A 17,765-nucleotide genomic window follows, 5' to 3' on the forward strand; every position below is an offset into this window, starting at 1 on the left:
GCAGAAGGCAGCGTGAGAGAAGGTGACGGTGGAAGGAGACCTGCCAGCTCGTGGTCCAAGAAAACCCCCACCCGCTGGAGGGGGTCCGCAGGGGGAGGGCAGTCATGGGGAGGTGAGCGCCCGGTACTCCTTCCCATACCACAAGGACACTGCCCAGAACCCGTTCTGGGGGGCAGAGGTCACCCCGCCTTTCCTGCACCCCGAGTCCTCACGGACACCGATGGCCCACCCGGCCTTGTCTCCCGCCTCCGCCTCCGCCCGCCACGAAGCCCGGGAGCCCAGGCCGCGGCGGCAGGGCCTGCGGAGGCAGCTGGGCCGCACCTGCCGCCGGCTGTCCGAGGGCCAGGCTGGGGCCGGCCGTCCGGGTCAGGGTCACGTCCGCTGCAGAGACAGCGGGAGGGGCAGTCAGCGGAGGCCGGGGGCTCCTTCCCTCCCACCTGCCGACGGAGGAGGAGCGCCCACTACAGGCTGCGCTCCCTCGAGGTGAAATGCATCTTGAATTTAACATTCAAAAACATTGTTTGGATTAGCCGGTTACCTTGGTGAGCTAGGAAACACTGAAAATATTGGCATCTTTACCTCTACGCCCTTTCGTTCATATCTTAAGCCACAATGTCCATTATTCACGGATCCCCACGTGCACTCGGTCTTAGAACTGTGGGAGGCCTGGGAGCCGGAGCCATTGGCCCATCTTTCAATGCGGCCTCCGTCCCACGGAGCTTTCCTTAGCACGGCCGGGCCCTTCCTCTCCGCCTCGTGTCCCACACACCGCCCCGCTTCCCCGTCGTTTCTAACCAGCGAGCCGCTCACACCGCCCCGCTTCCCCCGCCGCCTGCCTCGCCCATCCCGCACCCCTGCCCCACAAGCGCTGTGCAGCTTCTCACGGGCCGTCACGTCTTGTCCCGGGGACTCCCAAAGCCCATCCTTCCAAACCACAGCACAGGCGGGCCCCACGGAGCCCACGGTTCGTGGCAGGAACTCAGCAGAGGTGGCCACGACCCCAGATGGTCAGCTCTTGGTGCGACCAACCTGTCCACAGCCACCACTTCTTTCTGCGCCTGGGCACACCCCGTCCCGCCTGGGCACACCCCGTCCCGCCTGGGCACACCCCGTCCCGCCTGGGCACACCCCGTCCCCCCGTCCCTCCTGGGCACACCCCACCCCATCCCGCCTCGGCACATCCCGTCCCGCCTGGGCACACCCCACCCCATCCCGCCTGGGCACACCCCGTCCCGCCTGGGCACACCCCGTCCCGCCTGGGCACACCCCACCCCGCCTGGGCACACCCCGTCCCGCCTGGGCACACCCCGTCCCGCCTGGGCACACCCCACCCCATCCCGCCTGGGCACACCCCGTCCCGCCTGGGCACACCCCACCCCATCCCGCCTGGGCACACCCCACCCCATCCCGCCTGGGCACACCCCACCCCATCCCGCCTGGGCACACCCCACCCCATCCCGCCTGGGCACACCCCGTCCCGCCTGGGCACACCCCACCCCGCCTGGGCACACCCCGTCCCCCCGTCCCGCCTGGGCACACCCCGTCCCCCTGTCCCGCCTGGGCACACCCCATCCCGCCTGGGCACACCCCGTCCCGCCTGGGCACACCCCGTCCCGCCTCGGCACACCCCGTCCCGCCTGGGCACACCCCGTCCCTCCTGGGCACACCCCGTCCCGCCTGGGCACACCCCGTCCCCCCGTCCCGCCTGGGCACACCCCGTCCCGCCTGGGCACACCCCGTCCCTCCTGGGCACACCCCATCCCGCCTGGGCACACCCCGTCCCGCCTGGGCACACCCCGTCCCTCCTGGGCACACCCCGTCCCGCCTGGGCACACCCCGTCCCCCCGTCCCTCCTGGGCACACCCCATCCCGCCTGGGCACACCCCGTCCCGCCTGGGCACACCCCGTCCCCCCGTCCCTCCTGGGCACACCCCATCCCGCCTGGGCACACCCCGTCCCTCCTGGGCACACCCCGTCCCGCCTGGGCACACCCCGTCCCCCCGTCCCTCCTGGGCACACCCCGTCCCGCCTGGGCACACCCCGTCCCGCCTGGGCACACCCCGTCCCCCCATCCCTCCTGGGCACACCCCATCCCGCCTGGGCACACCCCGTCCCTCCTGGGCACACCCCGTCCCGCCTGGGCACACCCCGTCCCCCCGTCCCTCCTGGGCACACCCCGTCCCGCCTGGGCACACCCCGTCCCTCCTGGGCACACCCCGTCCCTCCTGGGCACACCCCGTCCCGCCTGGGCACACCCCGTCCCCCCGTCCCTCCTGGGCACACCCCATCCCGCCTGGGCACACCCCGTCCCTCCTGGGCACACCCCATCCCGCCTGGGCACACCCCGTCCCTCCTGGGCACACCCCGTCCCGCCTGGGCACACCCCGTCCCTCCTGGGCACACCCCGTCCCTCCTGGGCACACCCCGTCCCGCCTGGGCACACCCCGTCCCTCCTGGGCACACCCCGTCCCGCCTGGGCACACCCCGTCCCGCCTGGGCACACCCCACCCCATCCCGCCTGGGCACACCCCACCCCATCCCGCCTGGGCACACCCCACCCCATCCCGCCTGGGCACACCCCGTCCCGCCTGGGCACACCCCACCCCGCCTGGGCACACCCCGTCCCCCCGTCCCGCCTGGGCACACCCCGTCCCCCCGTCCCGCCTGGGCACACCCCGTCCCGCCTGGGCACACCCCGTCCCGCCTGGGCACACCCCGTCCCGCCTGGGCACACCCCGTCCCGCCTCGGCACACCCCGTCCCGCCTGGGCACACCCCGTCCCTCCTGGGCACACCCCGTCCCGCCTGGGCACACCCCGTCCCCCCGTCCCGCCTGGGCACACCCCGTCCCGCCTGGGCACACCCCGTCCCTCCTGGGCACACCCCGTCCCGCCTGGGCACACCCCGTCCCGCCTGGGCACACCCCGTCCCTCCTGGGCACACCCCGTCCCGCCTGGGCACACCCCGTCCCCCCGTCCCTCCTGGGCACACCCCATCCCGCCTGGGCACACCCCGTCCCGCCTGGGCACACCCCGTCCCCCCGTCCCTCCTGGGCACACCCCATCCCGCCTGGGCACACCCCGTCCCTCCTGGGCACACCCCGTCCCGCCTGGGCACACCCCGTCCCCCCGTCCCTCCTGGGCACACCCCGTCCCGCCTGGGCACACCCCGTCCCGCCTGGGCACACCCCGTCCCCCCATCCCTCCTGGGCACACCCCATCCCGCCTGGGCACACCCCGTCCCTCCTGGGCACACCCCGTCCCGCCTGGGCACACCCCGTCCCCCCGTCCCTCCTGGGCACACCCCGTCCCGCCTGGGCACACCCCGTCCCTCCTGGGCACACCCCGTCCCTCCTGGGCACACCCCGTCCCGCCTGGGCACACCCCGTCCCCCCGTCCCTCCTGGGCACACCCCATCCCGCCTGGGCACACCCCGTCCCTCCTGGGCACACCCCATCCCGCCTGGGCACACCCCGTCCCTCCTGGGCACACCCCATCCCGCCTGGGCACACCCCGTCCCTCCTGGGCACACCCCGTCCCGCCTGGGCACACCCCGTCCCTCCTGGGCACACCCCATCCCGCCTGGGCACACCCCGTCCCTCCTGGGCACACCCCGTCCCGCCTGGGCACACCCCGTCCCTCCTGGGCACACCCCGTCCCGCCTGGGCACACCCCGTCCCGCCTGGGCACACCCCATCCCGCCTGGGCACACCCCGTCCCCCCGTCCCTCCTGGGCACACCCCCTCCCGCCTGGGCACACCCCGTCCCGCCTGGGCACACCCCATCCCGCCTGGGCACACCCCGTCCCGCCTGGGCACACCCCGTCCCTCCTGGGCACACCCCGTCCCGCCTGGGCACACCCCGTCCCGCCTGGGCACACCCCGTCCCCCCCGTCCCTCCTGGGCACACCCCGTCCCGCCTGGGCACACCCCGTCCCTCCTGGGCACACCCCGTCCCGCCTGGGCACACCCCGTCCCGCCTGGGCACACCCCGTCCCCCCCGTCCCGCCTGGGCACACCCCGTCCCTCCTGGGCACACCCCGTCCCGCCTGGGCACACCCCGTCCCGCCTGGGCACACCCCGTCCCGCCTGGGCACACCCCACCCCATCCCGCCTGGGCACACCCCGTCCCGCCTGGGCACACCCCGTCCCGCCTGGGCACACCCCACCCCATCCCGCCTGGGCACACCCCGTCCCGCCGTGCTCCCGTCCTCTCCAGCCCCGCACGGCTAGCGGAACGGGCGCAGAGGGAGCAGAGACATGCGATGAGCAGAGGAGAGAGCTACACAAGGATCTGGGCGCCGCGCACGGCAGTGACGCGGGCCTGTTCACGCGGAGTCCTCTCCCCGCATAGAGGCTCCCCCGCAACAGCCAGGCCTGCGACCGTGGAAGGCACGGGGCAGACCTGGTGCCTCTGCCCGACACAGATCCACTCAGTCCCGGAACATGAGGTGACGGTGCGGCCCAGGGATGGGGTGACTCGGTCCTTAAGCTCCCCAGCACTCAGAGAGTTGGACTCAAATCACTCTTTTAAGAAGGATGGTTGTTGCTTCTTTTCGGGGACGGCACTCTATGACCCTTCACAGCACCTGAGCCGACTTCCTCCAGCCCAAAGGCCCGTTGCTTCCTTCCGCTGAGTCACTGCAGGAGGCAAAAGCCTCGCAAACACAGATACAGGCCATGCTTTTTCTAAGGGTTGTTGTGGGTCATTGTTACACATGTAACCTCAAGGAACCCAAGTAAGCAATTTCTAAAACTCAATCATGGTCCCCTTCCTGAGGGTTCATACTCCGCCTCATGTTTCTCCCGACACCTACCTGAGTATAACTGAGCCTCTCTTAATTCTGGAAGAACAAAAGAAAAGAAGTTATGGGAGTCAGAGGGGTATTTCCAGGAGGCACCACAGACTGGGCTTTGGTTAGGGCTGCGGAGAGCAGCGTTTCCCCCGAGAAACCCTGTGGCCGGTCATGCACTGATTTTTTCATACAACATGACTCCGCCATCCAGCGTTCAGGGGAGAGGGACCGGATGCCCACGTGCCAGGCAATGGTAGCCACTGGGTCAAACTGAGCCACAATCCCATTCTAGATCCCACCTCAGTGTGCAGCTCGGCTTGCAAGGGGCGGAGCCCACAGCACACACACTGGGGCTTCCTGGAGCCACAGCTGTTCTAGGGGCTGGTGGCCTGAGACACCTAGGGCCACACTGGGACAAATGAGACCATTCACTAAAAGGCACTTCAGCCCGACCGGCAGGCTCAGCGGTTGAGCATCAGCCTATGAACCAGGAGGTCAGGGTTCAATTGCCGGTCAGGGCACAGGCCCAGGTTTCAGGCTTGATTCCCAGTGTGGGATGTGCAGGAGGCATGATCAATGACTCTCTCTCTTCATTGATGTTTCTCTCTCCCTCTCTCTCTGAAGTCAATAAAAATATATCTAAAAAAGAAAATAAAGGCACTGTAGAGTTGACGAAGTGTTTACACAAGTATGCGCACACGAAGCCTTTCAAGTGGCAAGAGAAGTAAATGAAAGCAGAGAGGAAGGTCATGTCTGAACTGACGGCTCTGGTGGTGTCCACTGCGTTCAGTGACATCCCTCTCCATGTGTTTTGCTCTGAACATGTAACTTTCCTCCAAATCTCTGTTGGCAGATACCAAGAGTATGTATCTGAAAAGATACAATGCAAATGAACAGTCAACATACATAACAGGAAATTATCAGAGATTATGGGGGATTGTAATTTGCAATAATTAAAAAGTTTACCTGTATATAAGGACTTCAGATTCCACCAGACTGCCTAGGAATTCTGGCATTTAATATAGGGTGTCCCCCAAAATGTATATACACACTTTGAATAATTATCAAGGCAGTGTTTATTAAAATACAGTTAATTTTCAAAATTGAGCTGTCAGCTGTTAAAGTTTGTACACATTTTTGGGGGGACACCCTGTATATATAGACAGCTCCTAACTGAATGTGAGGAAAAATTTTATACTTGAAAGTTTTCCTTAAATATCTAGAACACTTTATTTTATCCAATAAACATAAATATAGGGTTCATTATGAGTCAGGCTTCATTCTAAAGGCTTTAGAAATGGCGATCTAATTTAATCTTTACAACCTTGTGAGGCAGGAACTATTCTTTTCCTTACCGATGAGGAGATCACAAACACACCTTGATTTACTGCGCTTTGCAGATATTGTGGCTTCTCTATGAACCGAAGGTAAGACCCTCCGCCAGCAAAAGGATTACGACTGCCTGAGGGCTCAGATGATGGTGAGTTTTTTTAAAAATACATATATTTTTATTGATTTCATAGAGGAAGGGAGAGGGAGATAGAAACATCAATGATGAGAGAGAATCACTGATCAGCTTCCTCCTGCACCCCCCTCCCCTATTGGGGGTTGAGCCCCACCCTGGGCATATACCCTGACAGAGATTTGAACTGTGACTCCCTGGTTCATAGGTCGACGCTCAACCACTGATCCACACCAGCTGGACCATAGTGAGCATTTTTTAACCATAAAGTATTTTTAAATTAAGTAAGGTCTATACACTGGCTTTTTTGGTTTTGCTTTGTTTAGACATAATGCAATTATACACTTCATAGACAGTATCATGTAAAATAACTTTCATATGCACTGGGAAACCAAAATCCTGTGTGTCTCACTTTTTTGTGGCAGACTGAAACCTGCAACACCTCTGAGCTATGCCCATACAGTGGGTGCAGATCCTAAAGGCGCTCGGGGCCAGGGCCCAGGTACCACCACCTCTGACTCACTCCTCACCACTTCCCTCAAGTGGTCCACAGCTAGGCCCACAGCAGTAGTCCCCGAAGCCAATTCCAGCATGTCATAATTGCAAGAGTTTCATCAAAAGGTTGATGGAACTTGGAGATTCAACAAGGGCTGAGTCACATATGTTATCACCTGTTGGGAATGGCTAAAGGCTTTTCCCCAAACTTGAAAGGGATGCATTAAATTGATTGTTTGCTGCCAGACAGCTCAGGGCATCTTAATCTACATGTTATTGCCTTCTACTGGCCAAACACCTGAACAGCTGTAGGCTATTCCCCAATCTGACAATGTTTCTGTAGGAAACCCTACCCTTTGAAGTGTATCTCCACCTTGCCTTAGGACAAATTGTGTTAATAAAAAGCAAGGGGTCCTGAGACAAAGAGAACTTAACTACTTTAGCTAAAGCTCCTCTGACCCCCAATGCCTTTCAAAATTATCTTTTGTCTCTGGACTCCTATTTAATCTACACACAGCCTTTCTCCAGATTGCTGAACCCTTCTTAATGCCAGAACAATAACCCCAGCACAGTAGGCTCTGTAAATTACAACTACCAGGCCAGGTGAAATGTTAACGAGGATAGTTTCTGTTCACTCTCTCAACTCAAGAATAAAAATAAAACCAATCACACTAATTCTGGATTAATTTTGGATTGCCTATTTTTCTCCTTCATCTGTATAGATTGGGAACCAAGTGAATATTGTTAAAAGACTTCAAAGTGAAACAAGAGGATAGTAATTGAAAAAAATTAACAAAGCAAAAAGGAAGGTACAAAATATCAGGCCAGCTGGCCGGCCAGTGAGTATCTATCGCCCCTGCCCTATTTCCCCACACTTTCAATGCAGGTGTTCATTTTCCCAGGAAACTTCTCATCTACGCCAGTAGGTGTAAAATTTACCTTGGATCTTCTCCATGTCTGACTGCATTTTTTCTAAGGGGAAAAAAAGAAGATAATCAGTTTGTATCCCACTATTGGGCTAGAAAAGGGACCTGCCAGGGAACAGATACCCAGAGCACAGCACCCCCCCCCCAACCCCCCCCTGCTCACAGGCCGCTGCACATCACCTGTGAACTGCTTCAGACTCTCCGTCAGGAACAGACATTTTTGGGCAAAAATATCGATTTTTCTCTTGCAGATCGGGAGGTGTGATCCAAGGCTCAGGGACCCTAATTCTTTCAGCCCTGTTAAAAAAAAATAAAAAAATAAAAAAGAGTGAATCCCTTTCCCAACCCCATGGCCTTCCCGGGGCGGGGCAGGGCCTGGGCTGGACTGGCTCCCAAGGGTCCACAGCTGCCTTTCGCAGCCCCTCCAGGATGACGACCCGGGGACCAGAGAAGGGAGATGCCTTACTCATTTTTTTATCCCCCAAAGCAGTGGTCAGCAAACTGCGGCTCGCGAGCCACATGCGGCTCTTTGGCTCCTTGAGTTTTTAGCAAAGGCCAGCTTAGGAGTACTCTAATTAAGTTCCTAACAATGTACTTACCTATATAGTTTAAGTTTAAAAAATTTGGCTCTCGCCGAAACCGGTTTGGCTCAGTGGATAGAGCGTCGGCCTGCGGACTCAAGGGTCCCGGGTTCGATTCCGGTCGGGGGCATGTACCTTGGTTGTGGGCGCGTCCCCAGTAGGGGGTGTGCAAGGGGCAGCTGATTGATGTTTCTCTCTCGTCGATGTTTCTGGCTCTCTATCCCTCTCTCTTCCTCTCTGTAAAAAATCAATAAAATATATTTTTTAAAAAAAATTTGGCTCTCAAAAGAAATTTCAATCGTTGTACTGTTGATATTTGGCTCTGTTGACTAATGAGTTTGCCGACCATTGCCCCAAAGCATAAAGCCCAGGGCTTTTCAAAAGGGTTATTGCATAAGCTGAAGGCCAGAAAACACTGGAGTCCATGACCAAGACCTAGACATTCACCGTGGCAATGACCCAGAATCTCAGGTTCCCAAATACGGTGAGAATGACACTCGGACAGATGGGGCTCTCAGCCCAATTAGCACACCTTCCAGGGTCTGTGGCCAAGCTGACTGCTGACTGCCTACCCAGAGCTACCCCTCCGCCCCCATCTCCCAGACGCTGCTGGGCTCCTGGCTGCCCAGCCTGGATGTGACCCTGAGACAGGGTTCCAGCCGAGAGGTTAAGAAGCATCTTGTGTTAACATAATGAGTCTGCTGAAGAAGAAGTGTGATGCAACTCTTCCTGCTGGCTGGCACTCCAGCTTTCCTGGCCGAGGAGACTCAGGACCACACCTTCGAGATGGCACAAAGGCGAACAGAAAGCAACTCGAGAATCTGATGCACACTGGAGCCACCACACCGTCCTGGGCACGTTTCTCGTAAGGTGGAAATTTTTAAATTGTGTTTAAGCCTGAAGCCAGTGAAACTTTGGGTTTCCCCTTTCAACCTTGTTCACCCGTCAGCGCGGCATCTGCTAGTGGTGGAGGCTCTCGCTCCTGCCGCAGCTCGCTCCCCTCCGCCTCGTCAGATCCCAGAGGTCTCCCGCCAGTGGCTTTACTCACTGCGCCACCAGCTCATCGGAGCCAAGATGGACTTGAGGATCCCAGAAATGTGTAAACAGGAAGCCAATAGAAGGCTTTTGACCCTTAAAACTAGCAAAACTTAACGACTCAGGACTGAAAATTTCCTGATATCTAAGCAGAAAGACCAGGATACTAAGCCTTTCCGCACGGCTACCACCTGCCTGATGAGCCGCAGCTTATCTGAATGCATCCTGTCTTGTGCTGCCCGGCAAGCTAGCGCCTCCTCCGCGGATTTGAAAGACGTGTTGGCTGAGCTGATGCCTGAGGAGCCGGCCAGGGCGAAGGCTTCAGGCAGCAGCGTGGGAAGACAGTGGTGGGCCACCTCACTGCGGACAGGATGTGTGGTGGCATGAGAGCATTGGTACACGAAACATCAGTTCTTGATCCTGATGAGTTGTACATTCTTAACTCTTCTCCTTCTAGAGCACCCGTTTCCATGGCTACGGTATCCCTGAATGTCAGAAACTGCTGCCCAGGCTAAGGGTGGGGAGACCCCGCCGGAGGGCTTACTTTGGCTGCTGGTAACTGAGAAATCCCAAAGAGGAGCAGGGATCTTGGCTCCCAAAGGAGTGGCCTTTACCTTCCCGGGTGGTCACCCGCTGGACAACTTTCCCACCGTCTGCACCCACGTCCCAACGCAGTGCAGCCAGTACTGGACCACTGACTCTGGCGGGACTGGTCCCACAGTTCCACCATGTCAGGCTATGCCGATGCTCAGTTTACTGAGCTCATGCACTCGTACCTCACCATTCACAGTGAGCAGGAAGGTGGCCATGTCAGTGCCCATACCAGCCGCTTGGTCAGCAGCGCCCTTTCCGACCCCTGCCTGTCCTTGGCAGCAGCTATGAATGGGCTGGCAGGGCCCCTACATGGACTGGCAAATCCGACAGTGCTTGTCAGGCTGACACATCTTCAGAAGGAAGTTGGCAAAGGTGTGTCAGATGAGAGGTTACGAGACTACATCTGGAACACACTCAGCTCAGGGCGGGCTGTCCCAGGCTGTGGTCACGCAGTGCTGAGAAGGACTGGTCCACAGTACACGTGTCAGCGAGAGTTTGTTCTGAAACATCTGCCTCATGACCCCAGGTTTAAGCAAGTTGCTCAATTGTACAAGATTGTGCCCAATGTCCTCTTAGAGAAGGCCAGGCCAAGAATCCTCGGCCCAATGTGGATGCTCACAGTGGGTACTGCTCCAGTGCCGTGGCATGACAGGGACGAATGCCTCCACAGTGCTGTTTGGGGCGGCACGGGCATTGGATGTACTGGCACAGCTCATCTGGAGCCGAGCCCTCGGCTTCCCTCTGGAGAGGCCAGGTCCATGAGCACGGGTGGTCTGATGAAGTTTGTGGACTCTAAGGATAAAACTGGAGACTGGGGGTGGGGGGGACTGACCACCAGAAGTGAAAGAGCTTTAAAAAAAAGTATACTTTTGTTTTGTTTCAGGGGGCTGTTAAAGACTTAAGTTGTATCTGAGACACTGATAATAAGTTTGAGGTTAAAATATAAATTAAGACTTTAAAAAATGAAAAGTGACCCCTTTTCCCTAACCAGCTCCTTTCCCCTGACTGGCAGGAGTTGCCCATCAGCGGCAGGATGACCAGGACTGATGCACGTGGTGTGGGTGAGGTCTGGCCCCCACGCCATCTCTGGAGTGAGAATCCGGCTCCTCTTTCCCTGGCCAAAGCGGAGGGCAGAGAACCTGCAGTTGCGTACTGTGTCCAGTCCTCAGCAGGCCAGCAACTGGCCCTGCCCCTCTGTCTCCACAGGAACCGTGATGGACCCTCAGCCGCACTAGACGCTTCCTAACAAAACTGACTGGTTAGCTGGACAGCCTTTGGGTAGTTTATTTTTACTCTACCAGGTGACCATAGAGGCCAGGGCCGTAAAGCCCAAGGCATTTGTTGTTGCTGGTGCCATGTTTGGTACGTCTTTCTAAAATTATCCCATAAAAATGAAGACCTGGGAGTGTCCCGTCCTCCACTGCTCGAATACGTCCTGAGATGTTCGGCCTGTGCGGCACCCCCGGCGGAGGATGCTCTGGCCCCCTCCCCCCGAGACCTTTCTGCGGGCTGTGGAAACCACAGGCTTAGGGCCTGGCCCAGTCAGTACCTGAAATGAGCTAAGTTTTTGGCCATCACCCTCTGACCTTTGCCCCTTTGTTTTCATATGCCTTGGGCCACAGCATAGGGACATAGGCGTGACCAGCAATGACACCCTCATGGTCCCGAGCAGGAAAATGACTTAAGTTTGGACACGTCTCCTTTGAATTTCGGCCCGAGGGCTGAGGGCATTAGGAAGGGTGAGCCTCCCTCCTCATCCCCTGCCCCTGGAAGCGTCCCTGTGCTCACCCAGGCCCTCATCCCGCCTGCCCCTCCCGCGAGCGCAGGGGAGAGTGCTGGCTTAGCAGGTTTCCGGGGCTCAGATGCTCAGGTTTCCGGGGCTCAGATGCTCCCCTGCCTTTTCTTTACAGAAGGCTGCACCCCACTCCTGTGGCCTCCTTTCTTCCTCACAACTCCTGCCCTGTCTGTGGGTCCCTAATCCCCAGAACCATGCTGCTCAGATGGACACACTGTCTGTAAACCCCTGGGTAACTTGTCCAGAAGTGATGCAGACTTCAGGTTGTTTGGTATAAAATGCAAAATAAATGTTTTTATTCACAAAACAAAACAAAAAAATTGGTTTTCCTATCCCATACAGCCAAATCCAAACCTAATGGCACAGACAGGAGGGCCGTATGCTGGGTCAGAGCTAGAATGACATCCAAGCAGCATGAAGGTAACATGGCCCTGGGTTCGATTACGGTCAAGGACATATGCCCAGGTTGCAAGCTGCGGGCTCAATCCCCAGTAGGGGCGTGCAGAAGGCAACTGATCAATGATTCTCTCTCATCATTAATGTTTCTATCTCTCTCTCCCTCTCCCTTTCTCTCTGAAATCAATAAAAATATATTTTTTTAAAAGAAGAAGAAGAAGAAGAAGGTAGTATTTGTGGGGCCAGCTGGCTGGGACAGTTACAAGCACCAATTCATCTCCCTCCAGGGCCCTGAAGAAGCAAGTCTGCACCCTGCTGGTGGCTGGGCTGGTTAGAGCACTGACCCCACACACCGGGAGGGTTTGGTCCCGGTAAGGATACGGACGAGAGGCAACCAATGACCATAAAGCAGTGGAACAACACATCGATGATGCTCTCTCCCCCTTCTCTCTCTCAAATTAGGAAAAAAGTTCATTAAGTCAGCTATATAGTGTGAAATGTAACTTTAAAATTATGTAAAACACGCCAATTTTTTCCTAAAATAAAAAAAATGTAACATCAAATTTAACAAAAAGAAGAGAAAGACCAAGCCCACCTTGACCCGGTCCACACGGAGCCGCCCACCCCTGAGGCCCTCGGCATCTCCTCAGCGTCCCCGCAATCAAGCGGCATTTCCTCTGGGGGGCGCTCTCTGTTCAGAGTTCTCATCAGCTTCAAACCGCAGCTCCCTCGGGCAGCTTCCACCTGAGGGCACCGCCACACGCCCTGCGCCTGGGCCCCGGGGCTGCGCGCACCGTCCCCGCGAGGCCCCGCTCTGCCTGCCGGTCATACCCTCCCACCAGGGAGCTCCTTCTCACCCGCCGTCCGGCCGACGCCAGAGCCTGGTCACCATTGCTGGAGCTGAGCTGTCCCTTCCTTAGGCCATATTCCCCCATGACAGGAAGAGGGAGAAAGAGGGAGAGAGGCTGACATGTTTAGGGAGCAGCAATCAAACTCCCCTTGCACTTTGCCCAAGTCGAGGTCCGACTCCACCCTCTCCATGGAAATGTCCTCAAAAACCACTAGCGCCCTCCCAGCGGAGCCCCAAGTTCACCCCTCACCCCCACGACCCGTGACTGGTTCCTGAGTTTTAAAGAAGAGCTGTGGTCACCCACTTTCAGGAGCGGCAGCGCAGGGACCCCGGGGAAGGTGCCACCTCCGCCCCGGCTCCTGCAGGGATTCTGAGCAGGAAGGAGAGTCTCCCCGGACTTAGCTGGGGGGACGTACTGCTCAGTGTGTCCCCGACGTCCGGTGAGCGGAAGGGAAGGGCAGCCATGAAGGCACTCAGACCCACTGTTCTCACGGATGTTCCTGAAAACCCAGCCGGAGGCCGGCCCGCCTGGAGAACCGGGGACAGGCGCGCTCCGCCCGGCCGGGCGGCGGAGGAGCTGGGCACACACCACTGGGCACACAGCTCCCCGCGCGGCATCGCCACAGACCTCGGCACCACACGTGCTACCCACACTCCCCACCCTTCACCACAAGTGTGCAGCTTGCTTCCTTTACTTTCTATTGTGAAATAATTTAAAATACTCAGAAAAGCTGAGTACAAAGAGCTCCTGTCTGCTCTTTACCCAGACTTACCAGATTATTACAAACATATTTATCCTTTGGACCATTTGAGAGGCCACGGAGTCCATTATACCCTTTGACCCTTTATCCTTTCTGTGTGCATTTCCTAAGTGCATCCTACATAATAAAGACGTAATATGACCCTCAGGCCCTTGCACCAGATGGCTGCCCCCATGTGGCCAAAGATGGCCGCCATAAGATGGCTAGCAGAGGAGGGCAGTTGGGGGCGACCAGGCTGGCAGGAAAGGCAGTTGGGGGGACCAGGCCTGCAGGGGAGTGCAGTTCAGGGGGACCAGGCCTGCAGGAGAGGGCAGTTGGGGGCAATCGGGCCTGCAGGGGAGGGCACTTGGGGGGGGGGGGACCAGGCCAGCAGGGAAGGCAGTTGGGGGGACCAGGCCTGCAGGAGAGGGCAGTTGGGGGCAACCAGGCCTACAAGGGAGAGCAGTTAGGGGGGAACAGGCCGGTAGGGAAGGCAGTTGGGGGGACCAAGCCTGCAGAGGAGGGCAGTTCAGGGGGACCAGGCCTGCAGGGGAGGGCAGTTTGGGGGGACCAGGCCTGCAGGGGAGGGCAGTTGGGGGGGACCAGGCTGGCAGGGAAGGCAGTTGGAGGCGACCGGGCCTACAAGGGAGGGCAGTTAGGGGGGACCAAGCCTGCAGAGGAGGGCAGTTGGGTGCGACCAGGCCTGCAGGGGAGGGCAGTTGGGTGCGACCAGGCCTGCAGGGGAGGGCAGTTGGGGGCAATTGGGCTGACAGGGGAGCAGTTAGGCGTCTATCAAGCTGGCAGGGGAGTGGTTAGGGTGTGATCAGATTGGCAGGCAGGCGAGCAGTTGGAAGCCATCAGTCCAGGATTGTGAAACGGATGTCTGACTGCCTGTTTAAGCCTGATCCCACCTAAACATCCCCAAGGGATCCCAGATTGGAGAGGGTGCAGGCTGGGCTGAGGGACCCTCCCCTCAGTGCACGAATTTCGTGCACTGGGCCTCTGGTGTTCTTATATATGTCCAGGATAATTATCACATGCAGGAAACTTAACACTGAGGTTTGTCTAACCCATAATCCACATCTCCTGTAATCAACTGTCTTAATGATATTTTTAGAGCTACTCCTCCCCCTAAGTAATTCAGGGTCCCCCACTGCATTCAGTTATAATGACATGTGTCTTCAATATCAAAGTTACTTAGCATAGATTTACCTTCCATGACACTGGTTTAGTTTATATAATAAGTGTACTGGTTAATAATGAGAATTTTGTATACAACACGCTTTCTTTTTCTTTTCTTTTTTAAAAAATATTTTTTATTGATTTTTTTTTTTTTTTTACAGAGAGGAAGGGAGAGGGATAGAGAGCTAGAAACATCAATGGGAGAGAAACATCGATCAGCTGCCTCCTGCACACCCCCTACTGGGGATGTGCCCAAAACCAAGGCACATGCCCTTGACCGGAATCGAACCTGGGACCTTTCAGTCCACAGGCTGATACTCTATCCACTGAGCCAAACCGGTTTTGGCTACAACACGCTTTCTTGATAAAAACTCTCAGCAAAGTAGCCGAAACCGGTTTGGCTCAGTGGATAGAGCGTTGGCCTGCAGACTGGAAGGTCCCAGGTTCAATTCCGGTCAAGGGGATGTACCTTGGTTGCGGGCACATCCCTAGTAGGGGGTGTGCAGGAGGCAGCTGGTCGATGTTTCTCTCTCATCGACATTTCTAGCTCTCTATCCCTCTCCCTTCCTCCCTGTAAAAATCAATAAAATATATTTAAAAAAAAAAACTCTCAGCAAAGTGAGAATAGAGGGATCATACCTCAACATAATAAAAGCCTTATATGACAAACCTAGTCAACATCATACTCCATGGGCAAAGACTACCATATTTTCCGGCGTATAAGACGACTTTTTAACCCAGGAAAATCTTCTATACTCCCAGTCATCTTATACGCCAGAAAATACGGTAAACTCAATTCTGCTAAGAACAGGAACAAGACAGGGATGCCCACTTTCACCACTCCTGTTCGATATAGTACTGGAAGTACTAGCCATAGCGATCAGACAATATGAAGAAATAAAAGGCATCCACACTGGAAAAGAAGAAGTAAAACTGTCCTTGTTTGCAGATGACATGATTCTATACATAGAAAACCCCAAAGACTCCATCAAAAAACTACTAGACCTAATAAATGAATTTGGCAACATAGCAGGATACAAAATTAACATCCAGAAACCTATGGCCTTTTTATACACCAATAATGAACTCACAAAAAGAAAAACAACAACAACAAAAAACCCAATCCCATTTACCATCGCACCAAAAAAATTAAGATACCTAGAAATAAACTTAACTAAGGACTTAAAAGACCTGTACTCGGAAAACTACAAGACATTGAAAAAAGAGATAGAGGAAGAAACAAATGAAAGAACATACCATGTTCATGGATTGGTAGAATCAACATCATTAAAATGTCCATACTACCCAAAGCAATCTACAGATTCAATGCCATCCCCATTCAAATACCAATGGCATGTTTCAAAGATCTAGAACGAACTCTCCAAAAATTCATCTGGAATAAAAAAAGACCCCGAATAGCCACAGCAATCCTGAGAAAGAAGAACAAAGTAGGTGGGACCTCAATACCAGATTTCAAGCTGTATTACAAAGGCACTGTTCTCAAAACAGCCTGGTACTTGCACAAGAACAGACATATAGATCAATGGAATAGAATAGAGAATCCAGATATCGACCCAAACCACTATGCTCAATTAATATTTGACAAAGGAGGCAAGAGCATACATTGGAATCAAAACAGCCTCTTTAATAAATGGTGCTGGGAAATTTGGTCAGATACATGCAAAAAAAAAAATGAAACTAGATCACCAACTTACACCATACACAAAAACAAACTCAAAATGGATACAGGATTTGAATGTAAGACAGGAAACCATAAAAATACTACAAGACTCCACAGGCAGCAAAATTACAGACATATGTCATAGCAATATCTTTACCAGCACAGCTCCTAGGGCAAGAGAGACTAAAGAGAAAATAAACAAATGGGACCACATCAAAATAAAAAGCTTCTGCACAGCAAAAGAAACCATCAACAAAACAACAAGAAAGCCCCTTGCATGGGAGAACATATTTACCAATGATATTTCCGATAAGGGCTTAATCTCCAAAACTTACAGAGAACTCATACAACTTAACAAAAGGAAGATAAACAATCCAATCAAAAAATGGGCAAAGAATATATATAGACACTTTTCGAAAGAGGACATACAGAAGGCCGAGAGACATATGAAAACATGCTCAAAGTCACTAATCGTCAAGAGATGCAAATCAAAACAACAATGAGATACCATCTCACACCTGTCAGAATGGCTATCATCAACAAATCAACAAATAACAAGTGCTGGTGAGGATGCGGAGAAAAAGGAACCCTCCAGCACTGTGGAAAACAATATGGAGTTTCCTCAAAAAGTTAAAAATAGAACTCCCATTTGACCCAGTGATCCCATCCTAGGACTATATCCCAAGAAACTAGAAACACCAATTAGAAAGGATATATGCACCCCTATGTTCATAGCAACACAATTTACCATAGCTAAGATCTGGAAACAGCCTAAGTGCCCATCAGCAGATGAGTGGATTAGAAAACTGTGGTACATCTACACAATGGAATACTACGCTGCAGTAAAAAAGAAGGAGCTCTTACCATCTGCAACAGCATGGATGGAACTGGAGAGCATTATGCTAAGCGAAATAAGCCAGTTGGAGAAAGATAAATATCACATGATCTCACTCATATGTGGGATCAACATAATTTAATGAACAAGAATAGATCTAGAGACAAATGGTAGGGGAGGGGGGCAGTTAGGAAGCAACCAAAGGACTTGTATGCATGCATATTAGCACAACCAATGGACACAGACACTGGGGCAGTTGGGGCTTGCCCGGGTGGGAATGGCTGTTGGTGGGGGTGGGGGGGCGGTATCAATTGGGGGAAAAGGAGACATGTAAAACTTTAGACAATAAATTTTAAAAAATAATGTGGATTTTGTAATCAAAGAAAACACGATAATTTCA

At 55.1% G+C, this 17,765-nt stretch overlaps 1 protein-coding gene across 1 annotated transcript in view; it reads right to left on the minus strand.

Moving 5' to 3' along the window:
- The window catches only part of TRIM27 (tripartite motif containing 27), a 66,131-nt gene that overhangs the window by 8,947 nt on the left and 39,419 nt on the right, over positions 1 to 17,765 (minus strand). Inside the window, 9 exon segments of the mRNA XM_054722305.1 lie at positions 3 to 35; positions 38 to 79; positions 82 to 111; positions 114 to 340; positions 342 to 381; positions 4,815 to 4,841; positions 7,690 to 7,722; positions 7,857 to 7,917; positions 7,919 to 7,973. Coding sequence (XP_054578280.1) covers positions 3 to 35; positions 38 to 79; positions 82 to 111; positions 114 to 340; positions 342 to 381; positions 4,815 to 4,841; positions 7,690 to 7,722; positions 7,857 to 7,917; positions 7,919 to 7,973 — 548 coding nt within the window.

Source organism: Eptesicus fuscus, chromosome 10 (assembly GCF_027574615.1).
Source record: "Eptesicus fuscus isolate TK198812 chromosome 10, DD_ASM_mEF_20220401, whole genome shotgun sequence".
Taxonomy (NCBI): domain Eukaryota; kingdom Metazoa; phylum Chordata; class Mammalia; order Chiroptera; family Vespertilionidae; genus Eptesicus; species Eptesicus fuscus.